Source organism: Diplodia seriata (genome assembly GCF_021436955.1).
Source record: "Diplodia seriata strain FDS-637 chromosome Unknown scaffold_3, whole genome shotgun sequence".
Classification (NCBI taxonomy): Eukaryota; Fungi; Ascomycota; class Dothideomycetes; order Botryosphaeriales; family Botryosphaeriaceae; genus Diplodia; species Diplodia seriata.
Window position 1 is genome coordinate 2,738,662 of NW_027117310.1, and position 26,950 is coordinate 2,765,611.

The 26,950-nt window shown below is 55.6% G+C and overlaps 8 protein-coding genes and 1 non-coding gene across 9 annotated transcripts; 4 read left to right on the forward strand and 5 right to left on the reverse strand.

The window, feature by feature from the left end:
* Positions 1 to 700: 700 nt before the first annotated feature.
* On the forward strand, positions 701 to 960 carry SLS55_003533 (uncharacterized protein; the record flags this gene model as incomplete). The annotated part of the gene is made up of 2 exons (XM_066775007.1): positions 701 to 748; positions 808 to 960. The coding sequence occupies 2 exons, from the start codon at positions 701 to 703 to the stop codon at positions 958 to 960; spliced, it is 201 nt and encodes a 66-aa protein (XP_066635126.1).
* A 2,517-nt stretch (positions 961 to 3,477) lies between these two features.
* Positions 3,478 to 4,718, reverse strand: SLS55_003534 (uncharacterized protein; the record flags this gene model as incomplete). Its single annotated transcript, XM_066775008.1, has 4 exons — positions 3,478 to 4,092; positions 4,167 to 4,172; positions 4,233 to 4,321; positions 4,640 to 4,718. The coding sequence occupies 4 exons, from the start codon at positions 4,716 to 4,718 to the stop codon at positions 3,478 to 3,480; spliced, it is 789 nt and encodes a 262-aa protein (XP_066635127.1).
* Positions 4,719 to 5,749: 1,031 nt separating this feature from the next.
* MTO1 (Mitochondrial Translation Optimization) lies at positions 5,750 to 8,138 on the reverse strand (the record flags this gene model as incomplete). The annotated part of the gene is made up of 3 exons (XM_066775009.1): positions 5,750 to 7,263; positions 7,455 to 7,846; positions 8,023 to 8,138. The coding sequence occupies 3 exons, from the start codon at positions 8,136 to 8,138 to the stop codon at positions 5,750 to 5,752; spliced, it is 2,022 nt and encodes a 673-aa protein (XP_066635128.1).
* A 926-nt stretch (positions 8,139 to 9,064) lies between these two features.
* INO80 (putative DNA helicase ino80) lies at positions 9,065 to 13,553 on the reverse strand (the record flags this gene model as incomplete). Its single annotated transcript, XM_066775010.1, has 3 exons — positions 9,065 to 9,225; positions 9,284 to 13,109; positions 13,158 to 13,553. 3 exons carry the CDS (start codon positions 13,551 to 13,553, stop codon positions 9,065 to 9,067), a joined length of 4,383 nt encoding a protein of 1,460 aa, XP_066635129.1.
* A 1,621-nt stretch (positions 13,554 to 15,174) lies between these two features.
* Positions 15,175 to 16,203, forward strand: BRX1 (Ribosome biogenesis protein brx1; the record flags this gene model as incomplete). Its single annotated transcript, XM_066775011.1, has 3 exons — positions 15,175 to 15,290; positions 15,341 to 15,558; positions 15,614 to 16,203. 3 exons carry the CDS (start codon positions 15,175 to 15,177, stop codon positions 16,201 to 16,203), a joined length of 924 nt encoding a protein of 307 aa, XP_066635130.1.
* A 77-nt stretch (positions 16,204 to 16,280) lies between these two features.
* Positions 16,281 to 17,018, reverse strand: SLS55_003538 (uncharacterized protein; the record flags this gene model as incomplete). The annotated part of the gene is made up of 1 exon (XM_066775012.1): positions 16,281 to 17,018. The coding sequence occupies one exon, from the start codon at positions 17,016 to 17,018 to the stop codon at positions 16,281 to 16,283; it is 738 nt and encodes a 245-aa protein (XP_066635131.1).
* Positions 17,019 to 17,557: 539 nt separating this feature from the next.
* SLS55_003539 (uncharacterized protein) lies at positions 17,558 to 18,631 on the forward strand (the record flags this gene model as incomplete). Its single annotated transcript, XM_066775013.1, has 1 exon — positions 17,558 to 18,631. The coding sequence occupies one exon, from the start codon at positions 17,558 to 17,560 to the stop codon at positions 18,629 to 18,631; it is 1,074 nt and encodes a 357-aa protein (XP_066635132.1).
* Positions 18,632 to 22,998: 4,367 nt separating this feature from the next.
* SLS55_003540 (uncharacterized protein) lies at positions 22,999 to 23,913 on the forward strand (the record flags this gene model as incomplete). Its single annotated transcript, XM_066775014.1, has 1 exon — positions 22,999 to 23,913. One exon carries the CDS (start codon positions 22,999 to 23,001, stop codon positions 23,911 to 23,913), a length of 915 nt encoding a protein of 304 aa, XP_066635133.1.
* Positions 23,914 to 26,357: 2,444 nt separating this feature from the next.
* SLS55_003541 lies at positions 26,358 to 26,442 on the reverse strand. Its single transcript has one exon. It is a non-coding gene; the product is annotated as a tRNA-Gly (tRNA).
* Positions 26,443 to 26,950: the final 508 nt, after the last annotated feature.

Genomic DNA, 26,950 nt, shown 5'->3' on the forward strand with positions numbered 1-26,950 from the left:
ATTTATATGGGTTTATCGTCTCAGGCATCTCCTGTGGAGGCTGGAACATGGTTCTCGAGTCATTTCCTCCATCAGTTGGTGTGGATTCCGGCGCCTTCTGTGCTGTGAGCCACAACCCCACTTCCCGGAGGTCGTGGCTTCCGATTTCCTCGACGTGCAAGCTCGTTCTTCTATTAGTGTCGAAATCTTTGCTTCCTTCTGGGCTCTCTGGATACTGTATGTTGACTTTCTTTGAGCTTTCGGGGCTATCGTCGTTATGTTCAGTGTCGACGTCCGTGAGCCGACTATTCTCGGAATCCATCCTCATATCTTCATCCTCTGGTAAAGCTTTCGCTTGTCCACTAGGTTCATGTTGAAGTATGTCGTGCGCAGGACTGTTCGGTTCCTCAATATCGCTCATAGTCGCTTTGCGGAAGGAGACCGATGTTGGAGTCCTGCACCTTGAGGCAGGAGCACCTTACTTTTTGCTGGGACGTCAACTCTCGGACAAAGGATGCAAAGACAAGAGTTCAGTTTTCGGCCTCGGCTCACATGGCTTGGAAGAACAAAGAGACATGTTCCAGACCACGGATGAGAAAACAAAGAAAACTTTGAACGAAACCTCAAGTCTCGCCCGCCTCAACCACATCCTACAAAATTCACCACCCTCAGAGGATAACGGATACCAAACGGCAAGACCGGAACAAAACAGGCGCACACCATGTTTTCCAGTAGCAGTCGTACGTTCCTGGAGAAAGAGGAAAGCTTGGTATGGGGCCTCGTCTTTGTCAAAACGGAACAAGCTTTTGCTGACGCGGTATTGAACAGGCCATTGAACTCCCGCTATCTGGACTTCTACCTGATTTGAGAGAGCTGATCTCTACATTGTGGACCAAAACATCCGGTGCACCATCCATGCTGGCCCTGTACGAAAGAATTTGGAACGTCGAACAGGGCCTGACGAAGGTCATGCAGAATTAGAAGGTTAATCAGAACGCCAACAAGCAAGACTTCTTCGTAACGTATGTATGAGAATGGAAAAGATTCTGCAAAATAAATCGAGCAACGAGAATGGACACATGCCAGATCCTACACAATATGGGGCACATAGTTCGACCACAACAGCGTCTCATACACCCCAGGAGATGAATTCGGTAAAGAGAAGAAACATTCAATGATCAAGTAGAGCCTTGCGAGGAGATATGCTGCCAGGACAGTGTATACCAAAGCAAAGAAGACAGCTGGATATGAAAGCTTCAAGGAACACATACTCTCCCATTGGTCATTAGGTCCAAACAACAGACCACGCAACAGTAGTAGGCCGCAGTCCATGACGAGTGTGGAAGCCATGATCGCCACTGAGGAAATCTGCCACATTGATTTTTCGAGCGGAGACCGGAAGTTTGCGTTCCAGGCAAGCGCATGGAGGCCGCCATAAATGAACCCAGAGATATAAAAACACAAATGCAAAAAGTTGCCTAGATTTCTCATGTGCGTGGCATCTCTTTTTAGGGGCAGGGGTCGTTTGATCGTCGAGCCTCTGGACCAGAAGACTGAACCCTGGACAGGCCAGTTTGCTACTCGGTCTGGGATAGGGAGTCTTGTGATAGGAACTTCTCGGAAGTGTTCATAGCATCGTGTCAGAGGACCTTCAGCCAGCTGAAGAATATCGGTGGAAATGTCCTGTGGATATCCATATTTCCTCGGAATCTCAAGCTCGATTATATGCCGTGTGTCGCTATTTACTTCGCCTGTCGCTTTTGGGAGACTCGGATTCTCCATGGATTTGACCTGGATGGACAGGAGCTCCTCATTTTGCGGGGAAATAATGGTCTCAGGCTTAAAGTCCATCGATATCAGCCACAGAAAAGCAGCGAATTCGTCAGCCTGAGAGCCTGTGATCGATGTTGGTTGTTCTACATCCATTGGTTTGTGCCACCAAAAGATATAGACGAGAAGTACGCAAACGGAGTGCCCGAAAGTGTTAAGCTGACGACAAGGTTAGTCCCATGGTTTTCTCGCGAAGATTATGCTAAACGAACCTCTAATAAGGTGATTGGATATGATAGTGCTATACGTGTGAGACACTGCAATGTGAACCAGCCAGCTTGCATGCAAACCACGGCTTTGGCTACCCCGCTGGCTTTGCTTTTGTCTGATATTTCTTTTTCAGGGATGAATTTTTCAAGGAGATCTGGATATGAGTATACCATGTCGAAAATAGCAGACTCGTCCAGTAGGAAGTGCGTGCGTTCGTCGGGGAAAAAAGAGGATCCATCTGATTTATATGCATGGAGTACATAACCACCCATGATGGCGTAGAAAGCTTCTCTCAAGGAGATCTCAATATTCTCTCCTTTTGACCTTGATATTTCCTTTCTCTTGACAAATTTTCAGTCATATTTTGGCAACTCAAGTCAGATTACTTGCACTTACGAGCAATTTTGCGGTACTGTATTGACAGAACGCAGCATATGCAACAAGCTCTGGGGCCAGTAAGGTCATGATGAGCCACGCAAATCTGCGCCAAAGCTGTCTCTTGGCAAACCAGGGCCGTTTCTCATCCCGGGGCTCAGGAACATTGAGGTGAACTGCTGTCCATACGCACAGGAGGATGGTGGTCAGACAGGACGAGAGGATAGTGAATGTACCCCGGGTTGTCGGTTCAGGAACCCATCCGACAGTATCGGTCCCATTTCCGAAGATTTTCAACATCTTTCGATTGATAAATGGATCGAAAACGGTGAGTGTGTGACAAGGCTGAAGAGAAGAGGATAGCGTGGATATTCGTTGCACGACAGACCGGCCAGGTCAGTTTATATCCGCACCCGTTCGGCTTGGCAGTACCGTACAAACTGGCATATAGCCCCCAATCTGGCTCTCGTCCCCCAGGTAGGCTCTTCCAGGCGTAATCCAGGCCTCCCATTGCAGAAAATAGCTTCCAATCACGTATAGCCTTCACCCATGACCCCTTCCCCTCCAGGAAAAGCATTACAGCCCCCGGGGACATATGCCCAGCTCCCGGGGACATATGCCAATTTCTACGGTCATTATACCTCGCTCAGCCTTTCTCGTTGAAAGGAACGCCTGGTTGTTGCCTGCACTTGGCGGAGCTATAGGAAAGTGTTACAACATTTGTTCAGCTGTAAGCATGAATTAGTAATTCGTGTTACCTGGCAGAGTCTCGTCAGCACCAATCGGACGTGAGTACCTTGTATCACTGATCCGAAGCAAAGAAACCCATGTCAGCCACGAAATACTACGTGTAACCTGAAAGTCCGTTAGCCCGTGAGATTTTACTTGACATACAAGTGCCAGCTGTCTTTGTCCAATGTTATCGGTTCATCTCACGTGGTTGACGTCCTTGTGCAGGTAAAGCATCTGAAATATGAACCAGTCGTGGTCCGGCCAACGGCCACGCGTAGCCCCAAAATATCACCCTTTTTTTTTCGCACCAGAATCGCCGCCGAGGTGTCCAAACTTCTCTCTCACCCCCTCCTACTCCCCCATACTAAACACAAACTTCTGCACCTCCCCCCTCTCAAACCTCTCATACGCCTCCACCGCCCCACTCAACGGCACCACGTTCTCCGTCAAACACTCCAGCCGCCCCTCATTTGCCCTCAACACCTCCAACGCCCTGGGAAACAGCGACCGGACCGGACACCTCCCCATGACCAGCTGGACGTTCTTATCGTACCCTTCCGCGCCGGTGAAGCCCACACCACCAACGCCGTTGTGCACACCAACAGAGCTGACGACGCCAAACGGCCTTACCGCCGCGAACGCCGTGCGCAGCGCCTCCTCGCGCCCGACCAGCTCGAGCGCCGCGTCGGCGCCGCGGCCGCCGTCCGTTTTCCCCCTGATCGCTCCCGCGACGTCCGGGATCTCGCGGAAGTTGAGCGGCTCCGCGCCGACGAGGGCCGCGGCCCGCGCCAGCCGCGAAGGGATGCCGTCGACGGCGATGAGCTGCGCGGATGCGCCGAGCTGGTGGCGGAGCGAGACGAGGGCGCAGAGGCCGACGGGCCCGCAGCCGATGACGACGACGGCGGGAGGGGCGCCGTCGGGGAGGTGGGGCGGGAGGCGGGAGGTGGCGTTGGAGGCGGCGAAGTACTGTAGTGGCGGGGAATGCGTGTTAGTCTGGACGAATGGGGGAATTGGGGGAAAGAGGGGGGGTATGGACGTACGCCGGTCTGGAGAGATGTTAGTACGGTCTGTTTGAGTGGTCGGAGAAGGAAGGGGGGGAGACTTACCGGGAAGATGTCGGCCATAAGGATCAGGTTCTGGTCCTTGATGCCGTCGGGGGCGTTGAAGACGGTTGAGTCGGCGAGCGGGATGCGGACTGGTATCAGGCCGGTCAGCGTCCATTATCAGTGTGGACTCCGTGATAGAAACACCGGTTTGTTGCCGGTGAGAGGAACGCTGGAGCAGAAGCACTTACCGTATTCGGCTTGAGCTCCGGGGAGACCTGGAGTTCCAAAGCATTGCGACTTTACGCAACGGGAGGAAAGGTCAAGCTTGCAGTAGAAGCACTCGCCACTGTTCGGTATCCTTTAGCAAAGCTACCGTCATGTCCGTGATGGACGATGGTCCCGGAGGTTACAACATCTGTGAGCTCCGAGCAAGAGCCAATTCACTCACCAGCTGATAGTAAAAGGACAAACAATCCTGTCTCCAACCTGGAAGTTCCTCACGCCCTCGCCAACCTCGGAGATGACACCAGTGAGCTCGTGACCCATGATGAAATCAGGGTTTTCGCCGGCAGGCTCGATACCGCGGTAGGTATGGAGGTCACTGTGAAGTTTTCATTAGGAAAGTGCCTCATTCGATGGTGTAAATATGCTCTAATGGCAAGTCTGAAAAGAGATGACGCAATAATAAATACCGATGAGATATGGAAAATAAAATCTGAGGTGTAGGCCAACCACATCATATGACTGGGGCTTGAACGATTACCGAAAGCGGGTTGTATCTCAGACAGATCAAACAAAAGCTTCGGCGGTAACAATCCAACAGCCAGTAGCGCCCGCAAATTTCCTTTCTTCCCACTCAAGCAGCGAGGATGATGGGCGCTCTAGAAAGCCAAACGATAAAAGGGAAGCAAAAGGAACAGAAAGAGGGAGGGCATGGAGTGGATCAAAGAGCCCAACTTACCTCCCGCACAGTCCCGCATACCGCACCTTGACAACCACGCTCCCCGGCTCAGCCTTAGGGATCGGCCTCTTCTCCACAACGACTCCTTTCTCCACACCCCTGAAGACGACCGAATTCATTGATATGCTTGCTCTTTGACTTCGCTTTAGTCTCTTGGGTTCGAGTGTAATGCCACAGAAGTAGTGATGATGTGATAGTAAAGTGCAAAAAAAGGTGGGATTGACGCCGCGCCCGCCTCCGGTTTCGGCCAAGGCGGGACATATCGGACCGAGCGCGCGAAGTGGATACCCTTTACCCCAGACTCTAAGGATACGCTAAGGGAAATGCTTGCTGTAAGGCGGCGGATGTGTGCAACCTCTTAATTCTGAGTAAGGGGTGACCTGCGAGTGAGTAGAGAATGGTCTGTACTTATCTCCGATAGCCACCTCTTTGGAATGAGAGAAGAATCCACAAGCAACTAAACACTATATGTAAAACCTCTGGAGTCGAGCAGATCCATTTCCCGTCTTGTACCGTTGCCATGCAATGAACGCCAAACCCAATGCTCAAAACTCCCCCATAACACCGCCCAAATGCGTCTAGCCCCCAATCGATCGTACAATCCCGCCGTCCTCCTTTACCGCGCATCAGCCTCAACATTACTCTCCCCACCCTCAGTGCTCTCAATCGCCTCCAGCCCCTCCAGCCCCTCAATCCCCTCATCAACGACCTTCTCCCCCCTCTCCCTCCTCCTCTCCTCAATCTCCAGCATGATCCTCTCCTTCTCCCGCGCCCTCGCCTCGCCCTTGACGACCGCCAGCAGCCTCAACGCCCCATTGGGCGTCATGCCCTCGATCCTCCTCGCCTGGCCCACGCTCTCCGGCCGCGCCTGCTTCAGCAACTGCTTCTCCTCGAAGCTCAATCCGTGAATGCCCTCGTAGTCCAGGTCCGGCGGCAGCCTCAGCGTTTCGTCCTTCAGGAAGACGCGCATCGCCGCCATCTGCTGCTCGACGTACGGCGCGTACACGCCCTCGATGTCGACGCGCTCGCGCACCTTGCGGTCGTAGTCGCGGATCTCCGGGATGATGCCCTCGAGGGTCGCCGTCGTCACGTCGGCGAGGCGCAGCAGGTCGAAGGCGGTGCGCTTCGTCGTGTCTTCCCTGACCCTGAACCCCCGCGCGAGCCAGTGCCCCGACCCGGCCGCCTGCCCTCGCAGGAGCGCGATCAGCTCGGCCATCTGGCCCGACGTGTCCTCGAAGGCGCGCCAGCGCTTGTCCGAGATGACCCCCGCGGCGCGGCCCTTGGCCGTGAGGCGCGAGTCGGCGTTGTCGGCGCGGGCGCTCATGCGGAACTCGCTGCGCGAGGTGAACATGCGGTACGGCTCCGTGACGCCCTTGGTGATGAGGTCGTCGATCATGATGCCGATGTAGCCGTCTGCGCGCGTGAGCGAGAAGGGTTCCTTGCCCTGCGCCGCCAGGCCGGCGTTGATGCCTGCGATGACTCCCTGGCCGGCGGCTTCTTCGTAACCGGTGGTTCCGTTGATCTGGCCGGCAAGGAAAAGCCCCTTGATATTCTTGGTCTCCAATGTCGAGCGTAGGTTGCGCGGGTCCACATAGTCGTATTCGACACCGTACCCGGGCTGCAGCATGGTGACGTTTTCTAACCCCTTGACTGTCCTCAGCAAAGCCTCTTGCGCGTCCGCCGGTACGGTCATAGATATGCCGTTGGGGTATACGACGTCTGTGTCGAAGCCTTCGGGTTCCAGCCAGATTATGTGTCTATCCTTGTGCCCGAAACGCAAGACCTTCGATTCCAGCGAGGGGCAATACCGCGGACCATTGATCGTCTCCCGGATGTGAATGCTCTTGTCCAAGTTCGCGCGAATGATATCGTGGCTCGCATCATTCGTGTACGTGCTGTGGCACAGGAGCTGGTCTTCGACCTGCACCCTGTCATTCAGATAGCTGAACGGCATCGGCGGCTCGTCGCCCGGCTGCGGCTGAAGTTCCGAGTAATTAATCGTCTTGTGGTCCAATCGGGGTGGCGTGCCCGTCTTCAACCGTCCCAGCTTGAACCCCGCCTCCCGTAGCGACTTGCTGAGCCCGAAAGTCGCAGCTTCGCCCATTCTCCCGGAAGGATACGCCTCGAGGCCTGGTCACCCGTCAGTTCCCGACTCTCCCCTCCCGACTGGTCTTCACTGTACCCACCGATATGAATCTCTCCCCCCAAGAACGTCCCCGTCGTGATAACAACGCACCCGGCATCAAACACCCTCCCATCCTCCAACCTCACCCCCTTCATCTTCCCGTACACACCCTCCCCTTCCCCTCCCCTCCCCTCACCCCTCTCCACCACCACATCCGCCACGCTCCCCTCCACGACCCCCAACCTCTCCCCGTACCCCAAAATCTCTTCCTTCATGTACCTCCGATACAGCTTGCGGTCGATCTGCGCGCGTGGGCCCCACACCGCGGGGCCCTTCTTGCGGTTCAGCACGCGGAACTGCACCGCCGCGCGGTCGACGACGCGCCCGACGACGCCGTCCAGCGCGTCCACCTCGCGCAGCATGGTGCCCTTGCCGATGCCGCCGAACGACGGGTTGCACGAGCACACGCCCAGGTTGTCGAGCGACGGCGTGACGAGCGCCGTGCGCGCGCCCGACCGCGCCGCCGCCGTCGCCGCTTCGGTGCCCGCGTGGCCGCCGCCGATGACGATGACGTCGTAGCTTGGGTTGCTGCAAGTCCGGAAAGGGAGTGGGGGTGATTGTTAGCCCTCGTTCGTCAGAGACAGAGGGGGGGAGGGGGATGGCAAGCAATTGTTTGTTTTCTTTCCCTCTCCCATTTTTGTGGTGGTGGGAACGAATTGGTCGCGAAATGATGCCCGTGAGGAACGGACGGAATTAAAACATACCCAGTCTCGCTGGAGATGGTGGCGAATGTTCTGGAGAGCGCGCTTCGCCGGGTGAGCGGCGTCGTGACCCTCAAGCGAGGGGCGTAGGTCCAGCGCGCCCGGAGAGCGATCGACATGGTCGGTCGTGGCGGAGGTGTTGTCGTGAAGTGAAGACGTGCTAGAGAGTCGCGATTTCGGGATGGCAACGGGAAACATTTGGGGCCGGGGGAACTGCGGCTCTCTCCGATAAGAATCACATTAAGCTTATCTATTGGCTATAACTGACATTATGCTATTGGCTCTTCGCTCGTAGGTATTCAATCCACCTACATTTTTCTAACCGAAAAAAAGGCTTGGGTCGCTAGTTTGCTAAGCGATTCATCTTGTCAAGTGCTCATACTTTGGCGCCGGAAACCAACATGTCGAATCGCAGCATCGCGACCATCATGCAGAACCCCATCCACCAAGTTGAAGTACGCAAGGTCTCTTCCGCGGTTCGCTGCGTTTCATCATGCCCGTTCATCCCCAAAACAGGCTCCGGCAAATGTTCAGTGGAAATGGTATGGAAAACCCACTAAAGAAAGAAGCGTCCGCAATTCTGCGGCTATCCAACCTTCTACGTTGCAGGAAACTGATCTCTTTGTACTCTGTGGAGATGACGAGGATAAACTGGTAGTGACGCAAAGGAAATTTTTTGTTGAAGAACGACGGCAAACAGCAGTAGTAGGAACGGCAGCGGGAGTGGTCCGGCCGGTGAAAAGGAAGAGAGAATCCGTTGCAAACCCTCCTCAATGCAAATTAGGAAAAGACTGGAAAAGTCATACTTCAACCCTCATTCCACACGGCTCACGCAAATTCTGCCCAATCCCACGCACGAAAACCGCACGACATCATCTCATCCACCCATCGAAACCCTTTTTGCTGACCCTTCATTGCATAAAAAGAAGACCCAGAGAAAACAATAACAATGATAACCGCAGAGCACCACGCACCGCGTTACCATGTCTCCCAAAGAAGCAATTACAAGTATGACCCTCAATTACCATCCTTTTTCGCTGATGCATCATGGATTGACATCACCGCTTCCGTCAGCAATCGCCAGGCGCTGCTTCAGAGTCTTCGCCTTCTTGCTCACACCCTTACCCTTCTTCTTGGGAGGCACCTCGCTCACCGGCGTTGCCGCGCCGGACGGCTTCGCGCTTCCATCGTCGAAGTTACCCTCGCCTGCATTTATCGTTAGCCTCGAGTTTCAACTTTCGATATTATTCATCCAAGGACTTACCTTCGTGGTACATGTCATCCAAGTTCACCTCCGCCTTCTTCTTGGCTGGAGCCTTCCTCTTCCTACCAGAAGGCGCTATTGCCTCCGCGGCAGCCATTTCAGCCTCCTTGCGCTCGATCATCTCGGCCTGATCGTCGTCGGCAAGCCACATGGCAATGTCCTTGGTACGGTTCTCGCGCGAGCGTGTGTTGAAGTCGACTTGGGCACCTGCACCGCCGGAAATGACGACACGCTGCACCTCTTCCTTTTGCAGCGCACGTTTGCGGATCCGTTCCTCGATGGTGCCGCGAGTGATCAGACGATAAACTGTAACCTGCTTTGTCTGACCGAGACGATGGGCGCGATCCATGGCCTGCGAATCGATCGTAGGGTTCCAATCAGAGTCGTAGAAGATGACCGTGTCAGCGGAGGTCAGGTTGATTCCGAGACCACCAGCGCGGGTGGAGAGGAGGAACACAAAGATCTCTGGTCGGGTCTGGAAGTCGGCAACCGTATCACGACGATCTTCCAGCTTTGTCGATCCATCCAGACGACAATACTTGTAGTTGCGGTAGGTCAGATACTCCTCCATCAAGTCAATCATGCGAGTCATCTGGAAGTACAACAGTACGCGATGGCCCTCTTCTTTCAGCTTCCTCAAGAGCTTGTCGAGCATCGCAAGCTTGCCAGAATCTGTAACGAAACGTCTCATCGACGGGACCGTGATGTGCGTGTACTTAGACCTGGAGCTGGACGGAGGAGGGAGCGTGCCCGTCAAGGGGAAGTCGGTCGGGTTGGTCTTGGCATCCAAAAGTGCCTCTTCGGCCGTTCCACTGATGCCGGACAAGGCTGTCCTAAGGCGGGGGTTGAAAATCGTCTTCTGCTGCTCGAAGAGGAGATCCTGACTGGAGTAGTAGAGATCGATAGGTGGTGCGGACGCACCGGGCTTGGATGCAAGCTCAATAGTGCTTAGCCCAGTACCGTCGTAAGCCTCTTTCGAGACGTTCAACAAGCTTGACATGACACCTTCGGTGGTGATCTCCGCGAGAGGAAGAAGATCGTTGTGCTCCACGATATTGAAGAGCGCATGCGTGGGCGTGTACACCTCGCCATCTTCCTCATCATAGGCGACCCTGAACCGTCCAAGATGACGTTGCCTCTTTTTCGTGTCGACAGCCCGTTGGAAGACGTCTTGCCACGCTGCCAATGCTGCCTCTGTGGGTGAGGTGTCCACAAACCTCAGGAACGAGAAGGCGCCATTGGCGCGTGAGCTCTGGAGAGAGTTTTCCGGCGTCCAGACGTTCATCAGGCGTCCCAAATACTTTCCTCTCCAGCCTGCTTGAGCATTGTCTGGGCCTGCAACGTCGAGGCGTCCACTTCCGCGGCCGATGATTCGTGGGACACAATATTCTATGAGGTTACGGCTGGAGTACGCAACTTCTACCCTGTAACCCTCGCGCATGAATGATGCTGTTTCGGCAAAGGAAGAGAACGCAAGAGGGGAGTGCGTTTCGGCACGCTCGAAAAGGTCCGGGTGGTTGCAAACCTTTCTGAACTGCATGACAAGGTTCATCAAGGTAGCCGTGTCCTGATCATCACCCACTGCCGCTCTTTCAATCAGATCCATGATGCTGATCTTGTTGCGCAGATTCGAGTAGTATGCGCGCTGTCTGTATGTCAGGTCGCAGAACACATCCTCCTCGATCTTATCGCCAAGCTCCTTCTGGACATGCTTCTTGATACGCCGCAGCATGAAAGGCTTCAGGATCATATGGAGACGCTTCAATTGATCCTCGTTGAGCTTGGTGTTGCTCTGCGCGTGGCTTTCAATGTCCTTGGAGAACCAGTCGCTAAACTCATCGTGAGAATCGAAGAGACTGGGCATGATAAAATGCAACAAAGCCCACAACTCCTGCATGTTATTTTGGATAGGGGTACCCGTTAATAGCAGACGGTTACGGCAGTGAAAACCAAGCAAACTCTTCCATCTAGAGCTTTGCGAGGACTTTATGGCCTGAGCTTCGTCGAGGATCATGTATTGCCAACGGATCTTTTGGAAATACTGTGCATCCTGGACGACCAGCTGATACGATGTGACCAGGACATGGAAGGGCGACTCTTTCCTATAGGTGATATGTTTTCGATCCCAGAACTTACGGAGAACCTTGCGGTCCTTGGCGTTACCCCAGTAGGGCAAAACTTTGAGATCCGGAACGAATTTGGTGATTTCTTGCTGCCAGTTGTGTAGGGTTGATGCGGGCGCAATGACCAAGAAAGGGCCCCAGATGTTGTGAACTTCGGCCAGATAAGCCATGACCGAGATCGACTGTACTGTTTTGCCAAGACCCATCTCGTCTGCCAAAATGCCGTTGATACCTTGTTCGTAAAGGTTCACCAGCCAGTTGAGACCCTTCAGCTGGTATTCTTTCAGCTGGCAAGACAACATCTTGGGCTGGGGAATGTCGAGGCTCTGCAAACTCGTAGGGTTCTGGAAGTTCATTTCTTCATCGTCGTCGAACTGGGACTGAGCGCTTTCAGTGCCTTGGTTGAATGCTTTGGCGCGATCTTGCGCCTCCTGAACGGCATTTTGAGCGTTCGCCATGGCAGCCGCTTGAAGCGCGCTTTCATCTTCGGCATCAAAGTCCAGGTCATCGAAATTGGTGACCTTAGTGCCGAGCTTGGCGTTGCTGGTGGGCAAGTCGACCGTGTGAGCATCCGGCTCACCAGGCTTGACGGTGGCCTTCGAAACATCGACATCGTCGGTTGAACGCTCGACTTCATCAGTCTTGACCTTCTTCCCAATAAAGTGAGAGTACAGTTCGGTCTGCGAAATCAAGAAGTTCAACTTCCTCTTCTGCCTGTTGGCTTCGCGCTCGGCTTCAGCCTTCTTGGCATTCTCGAGCTCCTGTCTCTCGGCCATCTTCCTCTGGTCACGCTCATCCCTTTCGTTTCTCTTCCAGAATGAGAGCATTTCTCTCATGCTCCTCTTCGCGCGGGCCTGAACGTCCTTCATACTCTTGTTCGTCCTGAGTTGCCATCTGCGAGCTTCCTTGGACGCAAGCTGAGCAGTTTTGCGGAGATTAGACTGCTTCGTCGCCAAAGAGTTATCCTTGATTCGAACGACCTTTGGAATATCCTTGCGAGCAAGATCCTTCCAGATGGTGTCGTACAGCTTGTGGTATTCCCTGGACTCGAATGGAGCAAAGACGTTGGGAATGCTCGCGGGCGGGCTTGATTCCTCGGTGAAGCTGCGCTCCCTCTTCAAAGCTTCCAAACGTAATTCTTCTCTGGGAGCAATTGCCGGAAGCTCATCACCACGGTCCAGTGCCAGTTGAGCGGCGGCAGCGGCATCCTTCTCTGCTTGCTTCTGCTCCTTACTCTTCCTCGGACGGGCACCAGCTCTGCCCTTGGCTTTCTTTCCTTCCTTGGAAGTATCCTCGGACATTTGGAATGTCGTCATCGTGCCACCCTCCATGTTGGGTGCGTGAGGAGTGACCTCGCGGATATCGGCATTAGGCGTGCCTCCCTGCAGCAAGCGGTTTGTGTTCTTAGCCTTGAGCTCGGCCTTCTCCGCTTCGTGGATCCATTTCCTTGCCTCTTCTTCGTCCACAGCATTCTCGGCCTTAGCCAGTGCTTCATCGCGCTTCTGAAACTCGTTCTGAAGAGTCTTCTCACGCCTCCGCTTCCGCTGCATGTCCTTCTTCCGCTCCTTCTCGTCCGCAATTTCACGAGCTTGGACCTCTTGCCAGGCCTCCCCTTCATGTTGCGCAAAATAGTGAATCTTAGCGCTTGCGGCGTGGGTTGCGAATGAGTCTTGCAATCTCTTCACCTGAGCGGTTCGTCGACGCTGGGACAAGTTAGCAGACTATTCAGTGACCGACTGTTGCGGGCTTACCTTGCGTGTAGCGGCTTCCTTATCCTCGATCTCAAGGTGTTTCCTCTTGCGACGCTGCATGTAGTCTTCCTTGAACATCTCCAGTCCGGGCAGCTCGACGTCGCTGATATCCACGTTCTCTATCTTCGCATACTCAGCATCTACCACCCTCGGGTCAACCTCTTCAATGTTCCCCGCAATGGGGCGTAGAGGTTCTGAGGTGCCATTGAGAAACGAGCGCTCGGGGCTGTGGTTGAGCGAGTGTGATCTCACATCAGCCGGGGGCGGCAATGGAGCACCACGTTCCTCCTTGACGGTGACATATGACCTGGGTGGTTGAGGTGTTGAGGATGAGTAGGACGGGGTCGCCGGGGCGGGTGCTGGATCCGAGCCGGACATGATGCTCGATAACGACATTGGATCGGCGCGAGCAGGAGTCTAACAAAGTCAGTCAGGCTGGACGGAGCTTTTTCCGAGCAGTATGAATTTACCTCTGCAGACGGCCGCCTAGTGGTGGCGACCGGCGGACCAGACATTATGCTACGATTGTGGTCGTGGTACAGCTTCGGTGATGACGGCGAGTGAGGAGGGCGGTCGAGTTGATGCCCGGGGTGCGAAGCTTGAGGTGGCGGGGGGGCCAGCGGCGGAGGGAAGGTCGCGGCTACGGGTGAGCGATATGGGCCGCCGCCTGGTCGCGAGTCGGGGTAGCTGTAGGGCTCTCGAGTCTAGCATTCATTTCGTCAGCGACGTATGCATTTCTTCGATCTTGGCGCCCGCATCATCAACGGGCGCTGCAATTGCGTACCTGGGCGGGATAGTGGCCGTTGTAGCGCGGATCAGCCCTGCCTGCTGCCGGATAGGCCTGGTCTGACGTGGGATCGTAGTATTTGGTTGTCGGCGGCGGGTCTCGCGGGTACAGCGCGGACGCGATGGGAGGCAGCGCGCCTTGGGCGGGCGGCGAGGTCGGTTGGTTGTAGGACGACGGATGGCCAGGCAAGGGCGCAGGAGTCGACGGGTTGGAAGAGCGCGCTCGCTCGGGCGGGAAGGGCGTCTGTGTTGGTGAATGCGCGGCGTGGGCTGCTTGGTGGTCCCCTGGCATCGTGTCTCGTCTGGCCTGCTCCTCGCCATCACCCAACCTCTGCATCGTCACGGGCAGCATGGCGACGGCGTTGCTCGCTCTCGTCACGCGTCTGGTGCAGCGTCGAGGCTGAGGGCCATCCAGAAGCGCCGGTTGGGAATCTTACAGGCGGCGCAGGCGACGTCAAGCGGGAGACGCGAAGTCGCGGCGGAGCGCTTCGCGGCGGCGCAGACGACGGCGATGCAGCACGGATGGTGGTGGTGGTGCGCAGGCGAGCTGCGATGGCTGCTGCGCAGGCGTGGCGTGGAGAGCTCTGCGGCCTGGCGGGCTCTGCGACCAGCTAAGGCACGCCTAGTGCAGCAACGGTGACGCTCGCATACAAAGACCCCGTGGGCTGGGGCAGCGATCCGTTGGAGATGCGCGTGCGTGGGCCGGGGTGATGGACAGCGCGGGCACGCTGCTGGCGTAGGCAGTGGAAGGGCAGGGGAGGGATGGGGCGATGGGATGGGCAGGCGGAAGGCCAGCACGTCTGGCCGCAGGTCATCCCCGAGGCCTGTGGCTGCTGCACGCTCTCTGGTGTGGTAACTCTTGCACGTCGACCTCCGTGCGGCTAAGAACACCACCCTCAGGAACGGCACACGCGCTGCAGCCGGGCGGCCCCGCGGGCCAATGGCCGCCGCTGCGGTGCGTCGCCGTGACCCTGGCCGACGCCACGCTGCTGGCGCTGTCTTACATCGCAGCCTGCCTTGCGCGGAGCCGGAAGCTGAGGAGGTCTCGTCTCTCTGGCGCACTGGGCGATCTAGGTAGCTAGGTCTGCAGGCGGCGGCATTGTTGCGCGCCTGCCGGATCTGCGAGCTAAGTCGAATTTAATTCTGCCGACCTTTCCCCGGCCGATGATGGATTTTTTGGTCCGCGTCGCATGCCACCACCACCCCAGCTGCCACTGCACCACCAACGACCATGGCTGCCGTGTACAAGTCGATCGCGAAGGCCCAGGGCCAGGATGAGGAGGCTGGTGTCAAGCAGAAAATCAGGAACAAGGTTCTGATCCTGAGTTCTCGCGGCGTCACCTATCGGTATGCGCCTCCGCTCGCTCCGCGCACGACGAAGACTGACAATGGACCAGTCACCGCCACCTCATGAACGACCTCCACTCTCTCATCCCTCACAGCCGGAAAGATGCGAAGCTCGACACCAAGACGAAGCTGTACCAGCTCAACGAGATCGCCGAACTCTACAACTGCAACAACATCTTCTTCTTCGAGGCCCGCAAGGGCAAGGATCTGTACGCATGGCTGAGCAAGCCCCCGAATGGCCCGACGGTCAAGTTCCACTTGCAGAACCGTATGCTGTCCAGTTGCATTCCCTACCCTACTCTAGACGCTAATCCATGTTCCAGTGCACACTATGGAAGAGCTGCACTTCACCGGCAACTGCCTGAAGGGATCCCGCCCAATCCTCTCGTTCGATGCCAACTTTGACAAGCAGGCGCATTTCAAGGTCATCAAGGAGCTCCTTCTCCACACCTTCAGCGTGCCCAAGGGTGCTCGCAAAACCAAGCCTTTTGTCGACCACGTCATGGCCTTTACGATCGCCGACGGCAAGATCTGGGTCAGGTGCTACCAGATCAACGAGACCGAGGCTGGGAAGCGGCCGGGAGAGGAGGAAGACATGGAGGTGGACGAGACGCCCAAGAAGGGCAAGGAACAGACGAACGTTTCCCTGGTCGAGATCGGACCCCGCTTCGTCATGACGCCCATCATTATCCAGGAGTCCAGTTTCGGCGGTCCCATCATCTACGAAAACAAGGAGTTTGTCTCGCCCAACCAAGTCAGACGAGAAGCGGTGGTTGCCAAGGCTTCGAAGCACAACTTCCGAGCCGAGACCAAGCTCGACCGCAAGGTCAAGCACGGCGAGCTCGGCCTCAGCACCTATGGTGGAAAGAAGAAGGAGGCGGATCCTCTGGATGACAAGACTCTTTTCGCATAGTCGTCTTTATTTGTTGGAAGCAACCGCATTTTGTTCGGCGTTTGGAGAAAGGATACGGATATCCACGGAAAAAGGGATCAGCTGGCTAGCAGTATTTTCTCAAGTAGCGGAGGCGCTGAACGACGCTGTTCAGGCATGAATGGTATGCGCGGCCGGTGCGTCATTGCCGGCCCTTCACCACTCTCTTTCATCTTTCGCTGCAGGTAGTTTGCGAAATCTGGTGTCACCCCTCCTGAGAGAATTGCGTTTTGCACGCCCCTGAGCAGGAGCAGCGGCTCCAGGACGACCTGGGATGCAACCGCGTTCTTCTGCCCATCCACGAAGCAGACCTCGATCTCGCGCAGCTCTGCCGCGCATCTCAAGACCTCAACTAAACGGCGAACCTGTTCCCTGAGCCCTGCGTACAGCCCGCTGCCCCCACAATTGTATTTGATCATTCCAGTGTAGCTGTCGACAAGCTCTACATGTAACAGGTATTTCCGGATGCGCTGTAAGTTTCGCTGGGAAAAATGATCGAGGAAAGAGTACGAAGTGTTCGGAGTAAGGCCACTGGCGGGAAGCAGCCATCTGAAGCGGAAATCGATCCGGTTGTAGCTGACCTCAATGACGAAGATGTTCTGGCCGTACAGAAGCTCGAGACATTCTTCGGATATCTGGCGGTTCGTAGCCAGAAGAGAGGTGCAGCCGCGCAGCCATATGAGGCCGTGGTCGTGCTTGTAGGGGACGCGCGCAGTGGAGGGTAGCAAGTAGCCGTAGATCTGGACGCGTAGCTCTGCGGGCAAGCGCAAGAACGGAGAGGCGGTCGGCGTGGTCATGCTGGAGGTTCACGGGAGCTTGCGGGGTCTGTTCCGGGAGCGACGCTGCATGGCAGAAGACTTGGAGACGGGCATCTGGGATGGTGGAGCTGGGGGTGTAGCCAATGGTGGCATGATGATTGGGCCGGGTCGATCAGGTCGTCACTGCGGGTCTTGGCCCTGGCGCGGAGAGCTGTCGCGACCGCGCGCCTTCTCCACCTCCCGTCCCTCCCATCATCACCGACCACGTCCGCAAGCCATGATAGACCAGACAACGCCCGGCAGCGCGCCGGTTGTCCAGGCCTCCATGCCCGGGGATGCTTCATCTTCTTTCGATAGCCCCAACGCAGGGGTTTTGTGCATCTAGTTTCCTTCCAGCTTCCCCGAGACTCCGTCATCGCCATTGGCCGAGTCTCCCGCCACCTTTAGATAAACTGCACAGCACCGAACCAGCACACCACCACCAAGAGTGAGACACGAGAAATAAGGCCGAGTCAGACATAAAGAAGAAGTCGTCACCGTGCATATTCCAACTTCAACCGTTCAATTCATCGTCCACCATGCTGTTCGAGTTCCTGGCCACGGAGCTCGTGGCCCAAATCTTCTTCCATATATCTTCTGTAACCGACGTCCTCGCCCTTTCAGCCACCTGCCACCGTTTTCGCAGCATCTATTCCTCCTCGCGCAAGCTCCCCATCCTCGAACACGCCGCCGAGGAGCAGTACGGGCCGCTGCTCGACGCCACGCAGCTGCTCACGCACAACAGCAGCCAGCCCGCGCACCTCATCCGCACCGTGCCGCTCTCCATCGCCCTCATCAAACAGCTTGTCCACGTCGGCCGCGTCGCCGAGCGCTGGGCCGACGTGTACCCGTTCAAGAAATGGAAATACAACTTCGAGGACCGCCGGCTACTGACGGCGGCAGAGCGCTCGCGGGTGCGGCGCGGACTGTACCGTCTGTGGCTGTACAACCGCGCCTTCTACAACCGCGCGCACCCGCGCGAGACGCGCATGAGCCGGCCGGTGCTGCTCGAGCGGGCCGCGCTGCTGCACAACTGGAGCACGTGGGAGCTGGCCGAGATGGCCGACGTGCACGCGGTGCTGCGCGAGGTTGTGCTCGGCAACGTCTGCCCAAGCAACGGCACCATCGCCCGCCGCTTCAAGAAGCGCTTCCCCGAACGCGACCAGAACCAGCTGTGCTTCAACATCCATCTCAACTACCCCCCGCCCGTCACCAACCCGTTCAACTCCCCCTTCCACTCCAGCCCGAACGCCTTGTCAAACTACTACCAGCATGCCGGCCCGCACGACAATCGCTTGCATTACTCAAAATACACGGCGACGGCGCATCATGAGCCCGGTGCTGAGGGCTGGGGCGACGATATCCCGCACTACTATGTGGTGGAAGATATGATGAAGCTGGACCCCGAGCAGATCCTGTGGCTGAAGGAAAACGCGCCCCTGAAAGGTCAGGTGGAGATGTTCGTGAAGGGGCTGGGAGACTGGTTCGAGAACAACGGCGAAACGTGGAGTCAGACGTTGGAGTGGGTGCTGAATGAACGGGGAGAAGACGTGGGGGAGATCTTAAGTGGTATCGCCGAGTGCGAGTTCGGCGTTGCGGTGGCTGAAGAGTAAGTGAGTAGTTCTCATATGTCGATAAGGCAGCTGGCGAGGTGTTCCATATGCGCAGCGTCCGTCCGGACATGGGCGCACAAAACATGTACGAAAATCCTCGGTGCAAAAGCTTCAGCTCTCTTGACCCTGTTGCAATACTTACCAAGGCGACCTCATACGGTAACAATAAGGGTACGACTCGGCTCGCAGTTCGTATACTGGACACGTTTGCTATGTAGAGCGCATGCGATGTGTAGTCATAAGGATAAACTCATCGAAAACCCCAACACCCATACAGTGACCCTCGGTTATATCGGAACAAGGCATTCCTCCCGTTACTTCCGCCACGAATTGCTGTCAGACATGGATGACGGATGTGCACTACCCCAACGACCCCTCCCCCACAACTACCGGGGCGGGGTACTACGTGGGCACTCGTAAGCTGACGTACCCATATAAAAATGCGGGGTGTACCTCTCAAAACATAAGTATACTTGTTCCTCGGCAGACGTGCTGCCAGCCACTAGCAAGCACCATCATCCAAACACCTCATTGAACCATGAGAGCGCTAAGGTCGTATGGGGAGAACGACATCCGCGTCGTGGACGTCGACGAGCCGACGCCCGGCGACGACGAGGTCATCATAGACGTGGAGTGGTGCGGAATTTGCGGAAGCGATTTGCATCTATGGCATCTAGGTATGTGTGTGGTCCATCGATTTCAAATCCCCTTTTTGTTCTTCAGGAAAAAAAAAAAAATACTCAAAGGCATCGTCGTCGCTCCTCTCTCAACAGTCCCTTTTTCTCAAATCTCCTCTCCGATCCCTCTAATACTAACCAACACGCCCCACCTCTCTTACCCACCCAGGACCCCAAAACATGCTCAAACTCCCACCCGCCCACACAAACACCACGCCCCTAATCCTCGGTCACGAAATCGCCGGCCGCATCTCCTCCTCTTCCTCGACCACCACCACCACCACCAACAAAAAATTCGCCCCCGGCACCCCCGTCCTCGTCGACCCCCGCCTCACCTGCGCCTCCTGCGCGCAATGCACGTCGACGATCCGTAACGACGACAACGATGAGGAGCCGCAGAGCCAGGGCTGCGCCGCCGGCCTGTCCTTCGTCGGCTTCAGCACGCGCGTGCAGGGCGGCGGCTTCGCGGCGAAAGTGCGCGTCGGCGCGCGCGCGGTGCACGTGTTGCCGCGGGAGGAGCGGCTGCGGGATGCGGCGCTGGTGGAGCCGTTGGCGGTGGCGTGGCATGCGGTGAAGAGGGCGGGGATGGTGGAGGTACCGGGGTGGGTCAGTGGCGGTACTGGGAGGAGGGGGGGTCGAAGGAAGGAGGGGAAGGATGTGAGTGCGTTGGTTGTCGGGGGTGGGCCGGTGGGTGTGGCGGTGGCGTTTGTCCTGAGGGCATGGGGCGTCGGGACGGTGGTGGTGAGTGAGCCGGTGGCGGCGCGGAGGGAGGGCGTTAGGGGCGTGGTGGATGTGGTCGTGGATCCGGTGGCGGAGGATGTTGTGGAGAGGTGTAAGGATGTTACGGGTGGGAGGGGGGTGGATGTGGTTTTTGAGTGTTCCGGGAGTCCGAGGGTGGTGGGGGATGTGTTCGGCAGCATCGGATGGAGGGGAGTGGTTGTGGTGGTGGCCTTGTGGATGGGCGATGTGAGTAGATTGTGGAAGCTGGGGATGTAGTGTTCTTGATGCTGACATGGGTTGTAGATTCCCGTGCCTTTTCCCCCTCTGATGTATAAGGAGTGCACAGTCACCTCGTCTTGTGCGTACAACGAGAAAGACTTTGCAGAAGTGGTTAAAGCATTTTCAGAAGGTGAGGTCATTCTTGAATGAGCTTGAAAGATACACAGAGACTTATAGTCCATACAGACAGATTCGAGGGCGTAGACTGCATGGTCACGGCGCGTATATCCTTGGAGGATGTGGTGCAGAAAGGTTTCGAAGAACTCCAGAAGCCAGACAACGCCCATCAGAAAATCCTGGTTACTCCTAATATCCTCAGGGATGCATAGGGCGACAACAAGCTTGACAAGATATACGCCAAACCACTAGAGGAGGGAAAACAAACAGAAGGCCTCCTTCCAAGCTTTGGGGGGTAGGTAACAAGTGTGACTTGGTCCGTAAAGAGGAACAGGCATGTTCAACGGATGGACTTTTGCCTCACCAAGGCACTTGTTTCTCCCAAAGAATGCAGTCTTGCTGGTCTCCTCACGCGTCGCTGAGGGAAATATGCCATATCGAAATTCCACGAGTACTTTGTCCATTCGCATCGAATTCCACAAGAGGCTACTGTTTCTGAGTCTGAGTCCGCACAAAGTGTAGCCAGCAAACCATCCGACGTATCATAGGAACCACCTGTTCAGCCGTAGCCTCGTATCCACTGTCCTCTTTTTTTTTTTTTTTTCGTAAATGATGAAGCTCAGCCGCTCACTAGTTGCATGAGGTTCCCTCCCTCTCGAGCAGCATGTGAAAGAGCAACGTACTCCGAGGGTGTCGCTAAGCCATGTAGCCTTGCTTGCCCGGAGGAACATCAAACGATTTATGACACCATAAAGCACAGCCTCAGTTGTACAAGGCTGATGAGGCATCTGCATAGGTAGGCAATGGGTGGTACACCCTTCTCCCTGCAGCTTACTGCATGGTGAATATTTTGAGACCCTTTCTTCTATCGGTCCCGCACATATTGAGATTTACAAGTGGTACCTTATAGTAAACGAGCAGCGCGCAGCTCAAGTTGGAGATGCTGCTTCCCCGTTTGGGCAATCGGGAAGTATCCTCGGGGCAAGTGGTCGCATTCACGGTGATGTGTAGGCAGCGTACGACCATCAGGTTTGCCCTACTGTACGAGGAGAAAATTGGAAACCGTTGGGGCCGAATCGGAGTGTGGGGGCATAACAGGTTTCTGGTGTAACGAAATACCCAGACTTGTCACACGGAGCAAGCGGCAGCTGAGCCTCAGAATTAGTAGCTGAATGCATACTGTAGCCCCACCCTTCTCATAGCCGCAGCCAGATTATTAGTGCAGATTGTAGGCAGCAATCAAAAACGTAGTAAGCCACGACTTAACTGATTCGTCTTCTATTCTTAGGCCGCAACAGCAGCTCGACTCGCAGCCCGAATTCTAATCAATCTCTGACCTCCGACCTTGTTACAGACAATCCGGCAGCAAATGCAAATCTGCTACTGAAACCCGGCCCACAGCCCACCAAAATGGAAGGCGACTTCATTTCTCACCGAGATGACGCGGGACCCGAAGGAGATAACCATGTGTTTCGCGAAGACGTGGAAAACCGCGGCCAAGCAGTTCGGTCCTCTACACGCCTGAGCCGCCTTTCATTGAGCTCAGAGGAAGATACCACTGCGCATTATGATCAAGTCTTGGCACAGGAACAAGAACAGTCCACTTCCTCCAGCTACTTTGAGGAAAAATCACTGCACGAACCCTCCCCTGCGAAATTTGGTTTCTTCCTCTTCATCTGGACGCAGTGGTTTTATGAGATTTTTTCCAGTATCACTGCCATTTTGGCATTGGTCGCAATCATCGTCACTTTCGGAACTCACGACGGCAAAACCCTTCCGAACTGGCCATACCGGATCTCTGTAAATGCCCTTGTATCGGTTTTCGGTGTCATTCTCAGAGGCTTGATGTTGGTTCCTGTTGCTGAAGGTGAGCTTCCGGATTTGCCGACATAGTATGTTTTGCTGACAGGTCTCGTCACAGCTCTGGGCCAATTAAAATAGCTATGGTACAATGATCCCCGTCCACTCAGCCATTTTTCCAGATTCGACGAGGCCAGTCGTGGTGTTTGGGGCTCCGTCAAGCTGCTCCTTATGCTCAATGGGAAGCATATTCCCTCTCTCGGGGCGGCTATCACAATCCTTGCTATGGCAAGCGACCCCTTCATCCAGCAAATTATTTGGTATCATCCATGCGCAACGGCCTTTGACGGCCCACAGGCTTCTATTCTACGCACAAGGAACTACACTGGAGGCGGGCAAATATGGAGTGAAGGGCAATCAAGCTTAGACGCTGGGATGCAAGCAGCTTTACACCAAGGAGTCCTGAAGTCCTACACCCCCATCGACCCTACTTGCGCCACAGGGAACTGTTCATTTTCCCAATACAGAACCGTTGGCATGTGCCACAGCTGTCTTAACATTAGCGACAGACTTCAGACTGATCCGGCTGGGTTCAAATGGACCCTAAATTCTGAGATGAGCCTTGAGATCCCCTAGGCAGCCGACAGTACGGTCTTTCGGATGCACACAAACAACAGCAATTGGTTTACGACAGATTACTACTCCAATGGTATCTCAGGGATCTCTCAAACGCAGATTCTCAGTTACAATGGCAAAGAAGACAACAATAAATTCATGGCCATCGAATGCAACCTCATTCCTTGCATACACACCTACAAAGCCGAAGTCGGCGAAGGCGAGGCAACTGAAACGCTATTGCAAACCACCGAAATGGCTCAGTCTGGCGAAGGTCACTTCCCAATGAACACGACCGACCCGTTCGTGGCCGTTCCCATGCCCTGTCTCATCAACGGCACCTCTTACGATGCCTCCGCCTTCTCCACTCACCCCAACAAAACCCACAAGCACCCCGTTCCCAACTACAACCGCAGCAACAATGCGACCACAAGGTTCTACGTCCCCTCAGAATGCGTCTTCAGCTTCGGCGCCATCGCCAATCTCGGGGCGTACCTGCCTACATTCCTGCAGGGTCACATCGACCTGTGGGAAGGGATCCCATTCAAGTCAGAGCCGAGCTGGCTGATGCAAGTGTACGACGACGCGAACGCGACGCTGGCAGCCGTAGACGAGACGTGGGCCGCGCTCGCCGCGAGCATGACGCTGCAGATGCGTCGCGACGGCGTGCCCGGCGACAGCAGCGCGCCCGCGACGGGGAGCGTGTGGAAAACGGAGACGTGCGTGAGCGTGCAGTGGGAGTTTTTGGCGTATCCGGCCGCGCTGCTGGGGCTGAGCGTCGTCTTCCTGGCGGTCACGATCTGGAAGAGCGCACCGCCGGGGAGGTGGAGGCGGGCGGAGACGGAAGCGGGAATGATGACGACGACGGTGGAAAGAGGTGAGGGGCGGCGGCGGCGGTGGCAGGTTGATTGTTGGAAAGGGTCGTCGCTGGCGGTGTTGTTTCATGGCGTCGGCGAGGGGCTGAGGGAGGAGTGTCGCAGGGCCGAGGGGGTGAAGGAGATGGAGGAGGTTGCGAGGGTGGTGCGTGTACAGGTTCGGGATGAGGGAGGTGGGTATGAGTTGGTCAAGATGTGAGGGTGTCAGTCAGCAATCACCCGGGCCGCCATGCTCGTTTACGACGAACGGATTTCACAAATTGAGGATGACCTTCAGGTCAACCTATCATACCTATACAACAGCGACAGGTGCATGACCCGGAAGTGCCTGTATCTATACAACAGCAACAGTTGCAGACCCGGAAGCGCCTCTACCTCTCAAAGTCCAGTACATTATTACGAATGACAGAATATTGGAAGGTGTTGGGATCGCTGTGATCAATGTTGCAGGCTTCGGAGACCTTTAGGCTCGATTTTATTCATCCGCCTCTCGGTGATCCTGGTATTCATCCATCTTTCCAGAATCCTATACATCTTGTACCCAGTCCTCATGGGCATGGAGAGGGAGAGAAATTCGTTCAATCTTGGGGAGTGATGTCTGCGTCGAAATCCATGAGCTCCCTAAACTTGGGATTCACCTTCCTCGGACGCTTGGCCGCTTCCTGTACTGGATCAAACGCTCTTTCCACCTCTTCCATGTCCTGGTCATGCGCCGTTTCCGTGTGATCGGGCCCTGCATTCAGCGTCTGTGAATCGGGCAAGGGCGGATGAGTGCTGCTGTCCGCCTGATCAGGACCCTGCATTGGACCCTGCGTCACCTCCTCCACCGAGGGAGGTACGTAATCTTGCGTTCCTGGGATCGTGTCTGGGTAGTTTTGAACGAAGTTTCCGGGGCGGTACGTCCGTGTTTTGGCTGGGTAGGACTTCCTGATGCCAGCGTTTGGCCCTCTGCTCGGATTGCCGCGAGGAACGCTTCTTCCCATGCCAACGAAAACGTCGTCGTCACCAACCTTCTCGGCGAAGGAGCGCGGCAGGCCTCGAAGGTAGCACTTCCCTTGGTCTTCTTCGGTGAGTTGTTTCGTGTTGACCGTGTCGCATTACTGTCGGAGCACGCCCAAAACCGGACACCGCACCAACGCACGCATCGAAGGGGCTCGACTATCCCTCCGACGCGGTACCGCGAATGGAACACGGAGTCCGCGAGGGCAACAGGAGAGCTCGACCTCCACTTCGCCAGGGTGTTGCCAGAGGTGCCGCACACCCAACACGAAGACGAGCCGATACCGTACCCCCCGGGCGCAGAGGGAGAAAACCCTTCACTCGAAGGTAACCCCCGCAGGCTTTCTCTCTTCATAGATTCGTCTGTCTATTAGCTGCGAATATACCTTCTATCGCCATTCGACTCCCTGTCTGCCGACGTGCCTCACATTCGAATCTATCAACGGCTCCGACTTGGCAACAGGGGAGGAGATCCTAATGGGGGGAGTCGGTATCAGGAATGACAATTGGGTTCAATCGAGCGTCCATGATTACGAGGATGGACGATTCTCCGTATAGACCATACGGTAGGTGATGTCGTTGCCGACTTCCGCCAGCACTGCTACCAGAACAACCCTAGCGCGGCTGCCACACAATAGCATGGACTGAGCTTGTGTGTTGTTAATAGACAGCCTAGCACGAGTCCGGGGAGCTTCAGAAGCGTCCTCTTGTTGATGTGGCCCATGAGGTTCCAGTGTAGCCCATTTGAGCGGGTGGTAAGCGGCCAGGGCGATATCTTGAGCGATAATCGGTGATGAGGACGGACGACTCTCCACCCAATGCCTGTGCTCAAGCAGGATGCTCATTCGTACGTAGGAGGACGGTTCGGCCACGTCTCCTTCTTCCTGAGTGGAGGTATTCGCGGGAGCCAGACCAGTCCTCTAATCAATCCCGCGACGGATACCACGTCGTCCCTCTCATCAAGTGTAGGCGGTGGATGACCTGAGCTAGCCGCGGCGACATGATGGCGATCCTGCTGCGTAGGACGAGCTCTCGGGAGGTCGTCCACATGGCGAGCATCCGGCCGTTTCCTCTCACGTAGAGACAGGGGTCCGCTTGGGTCATGTGTCTATCGAAGAAAGGCTTTGTCTTGTCGATGAAGCGAGGGTGGTGTACGGTTTGCATAAGCAAGCGCAGTGCGGCACAAGGCCGAAAGTTGACGAGCGTTGCCTAACCGTAGGAGCCGGAGGCCTGCCTCCAAAGCATTGGCATCAGGCACAAATTGTTACCGAGACTCGTGGAGTGGAGGTGCTAGGTTGTCATGTAGAACGTGTAGGCTGAGGAACGGAAGAGGAACGGCAACGAACTCACTCTTTAGTTGGGCTCGCCCCGCCTAAAAATTGGCCCCAAGCCCCGAGCTTCCCCGCAGCCCCCCACCACAACAAAGACACAACCACGTTTCCCTTGCACAAGCCCTCTTGTAGTATTGAAAGGCTCGACGCGCTGCGTGCGCCGAGCGTGTTTCAAGTCCAGTATCCCATAGTGTTCCTTCAAAATCTCGTACTGAAGTGTTTTTGGCCCACCCGACCTCGTTCAACAAAACAATGATACCACAACATCATGCTCTCGTGGGAATTGGGCAAGACAAAAAGAAAATGATAATCATGCGTCCAACGGGAATCGAACCCGTCTCTCAACCTCGTAACGTAATCGTGGGAAGGTTAAATCATAACCACTAGACCATGGACGCACTGTATAGGAGATACACTAGGTTAAAAATTTTAATGTAGGGAAAGTCATCTTCTGTCCTCTGAACAACAGCCTCAGCGTTTTTCAAGCGCTGAAAATGGACTGGAACTGTCTGCTGTAATGTTGATGTTCGCGCGCGGAAGAAAAGTTTTCTTGGGTCTTTTCTGGATGGCTGCGAGCCTCCTGTACGAGGAGGCTTGGGAACGACATCGTCGCGTGTCCTCATACAGACCTTGAAATGCATCTAGACCTAGTCTGCACAGGTTCAATAAAGATTAGATAGTGTGACGGGAGCAGCAAGTCTTGTTGCATGTTCACTGCTCGAGGGTTAGCCGTGCTTATACCTTGAGAAAGACGGAAGGTTCAAAAGTCTAGAGATTCTACGTGTCGTATGAGCTTCTCGCGGCCTTGGAATCTTTGTGGCGACGCGAAACCGGAAGAAGAGCGATCCACTTTCAGGGGCGGCAACCACCTGGGCTTTGCGCAAAGGAATGAGCTAGAAGCAGTGT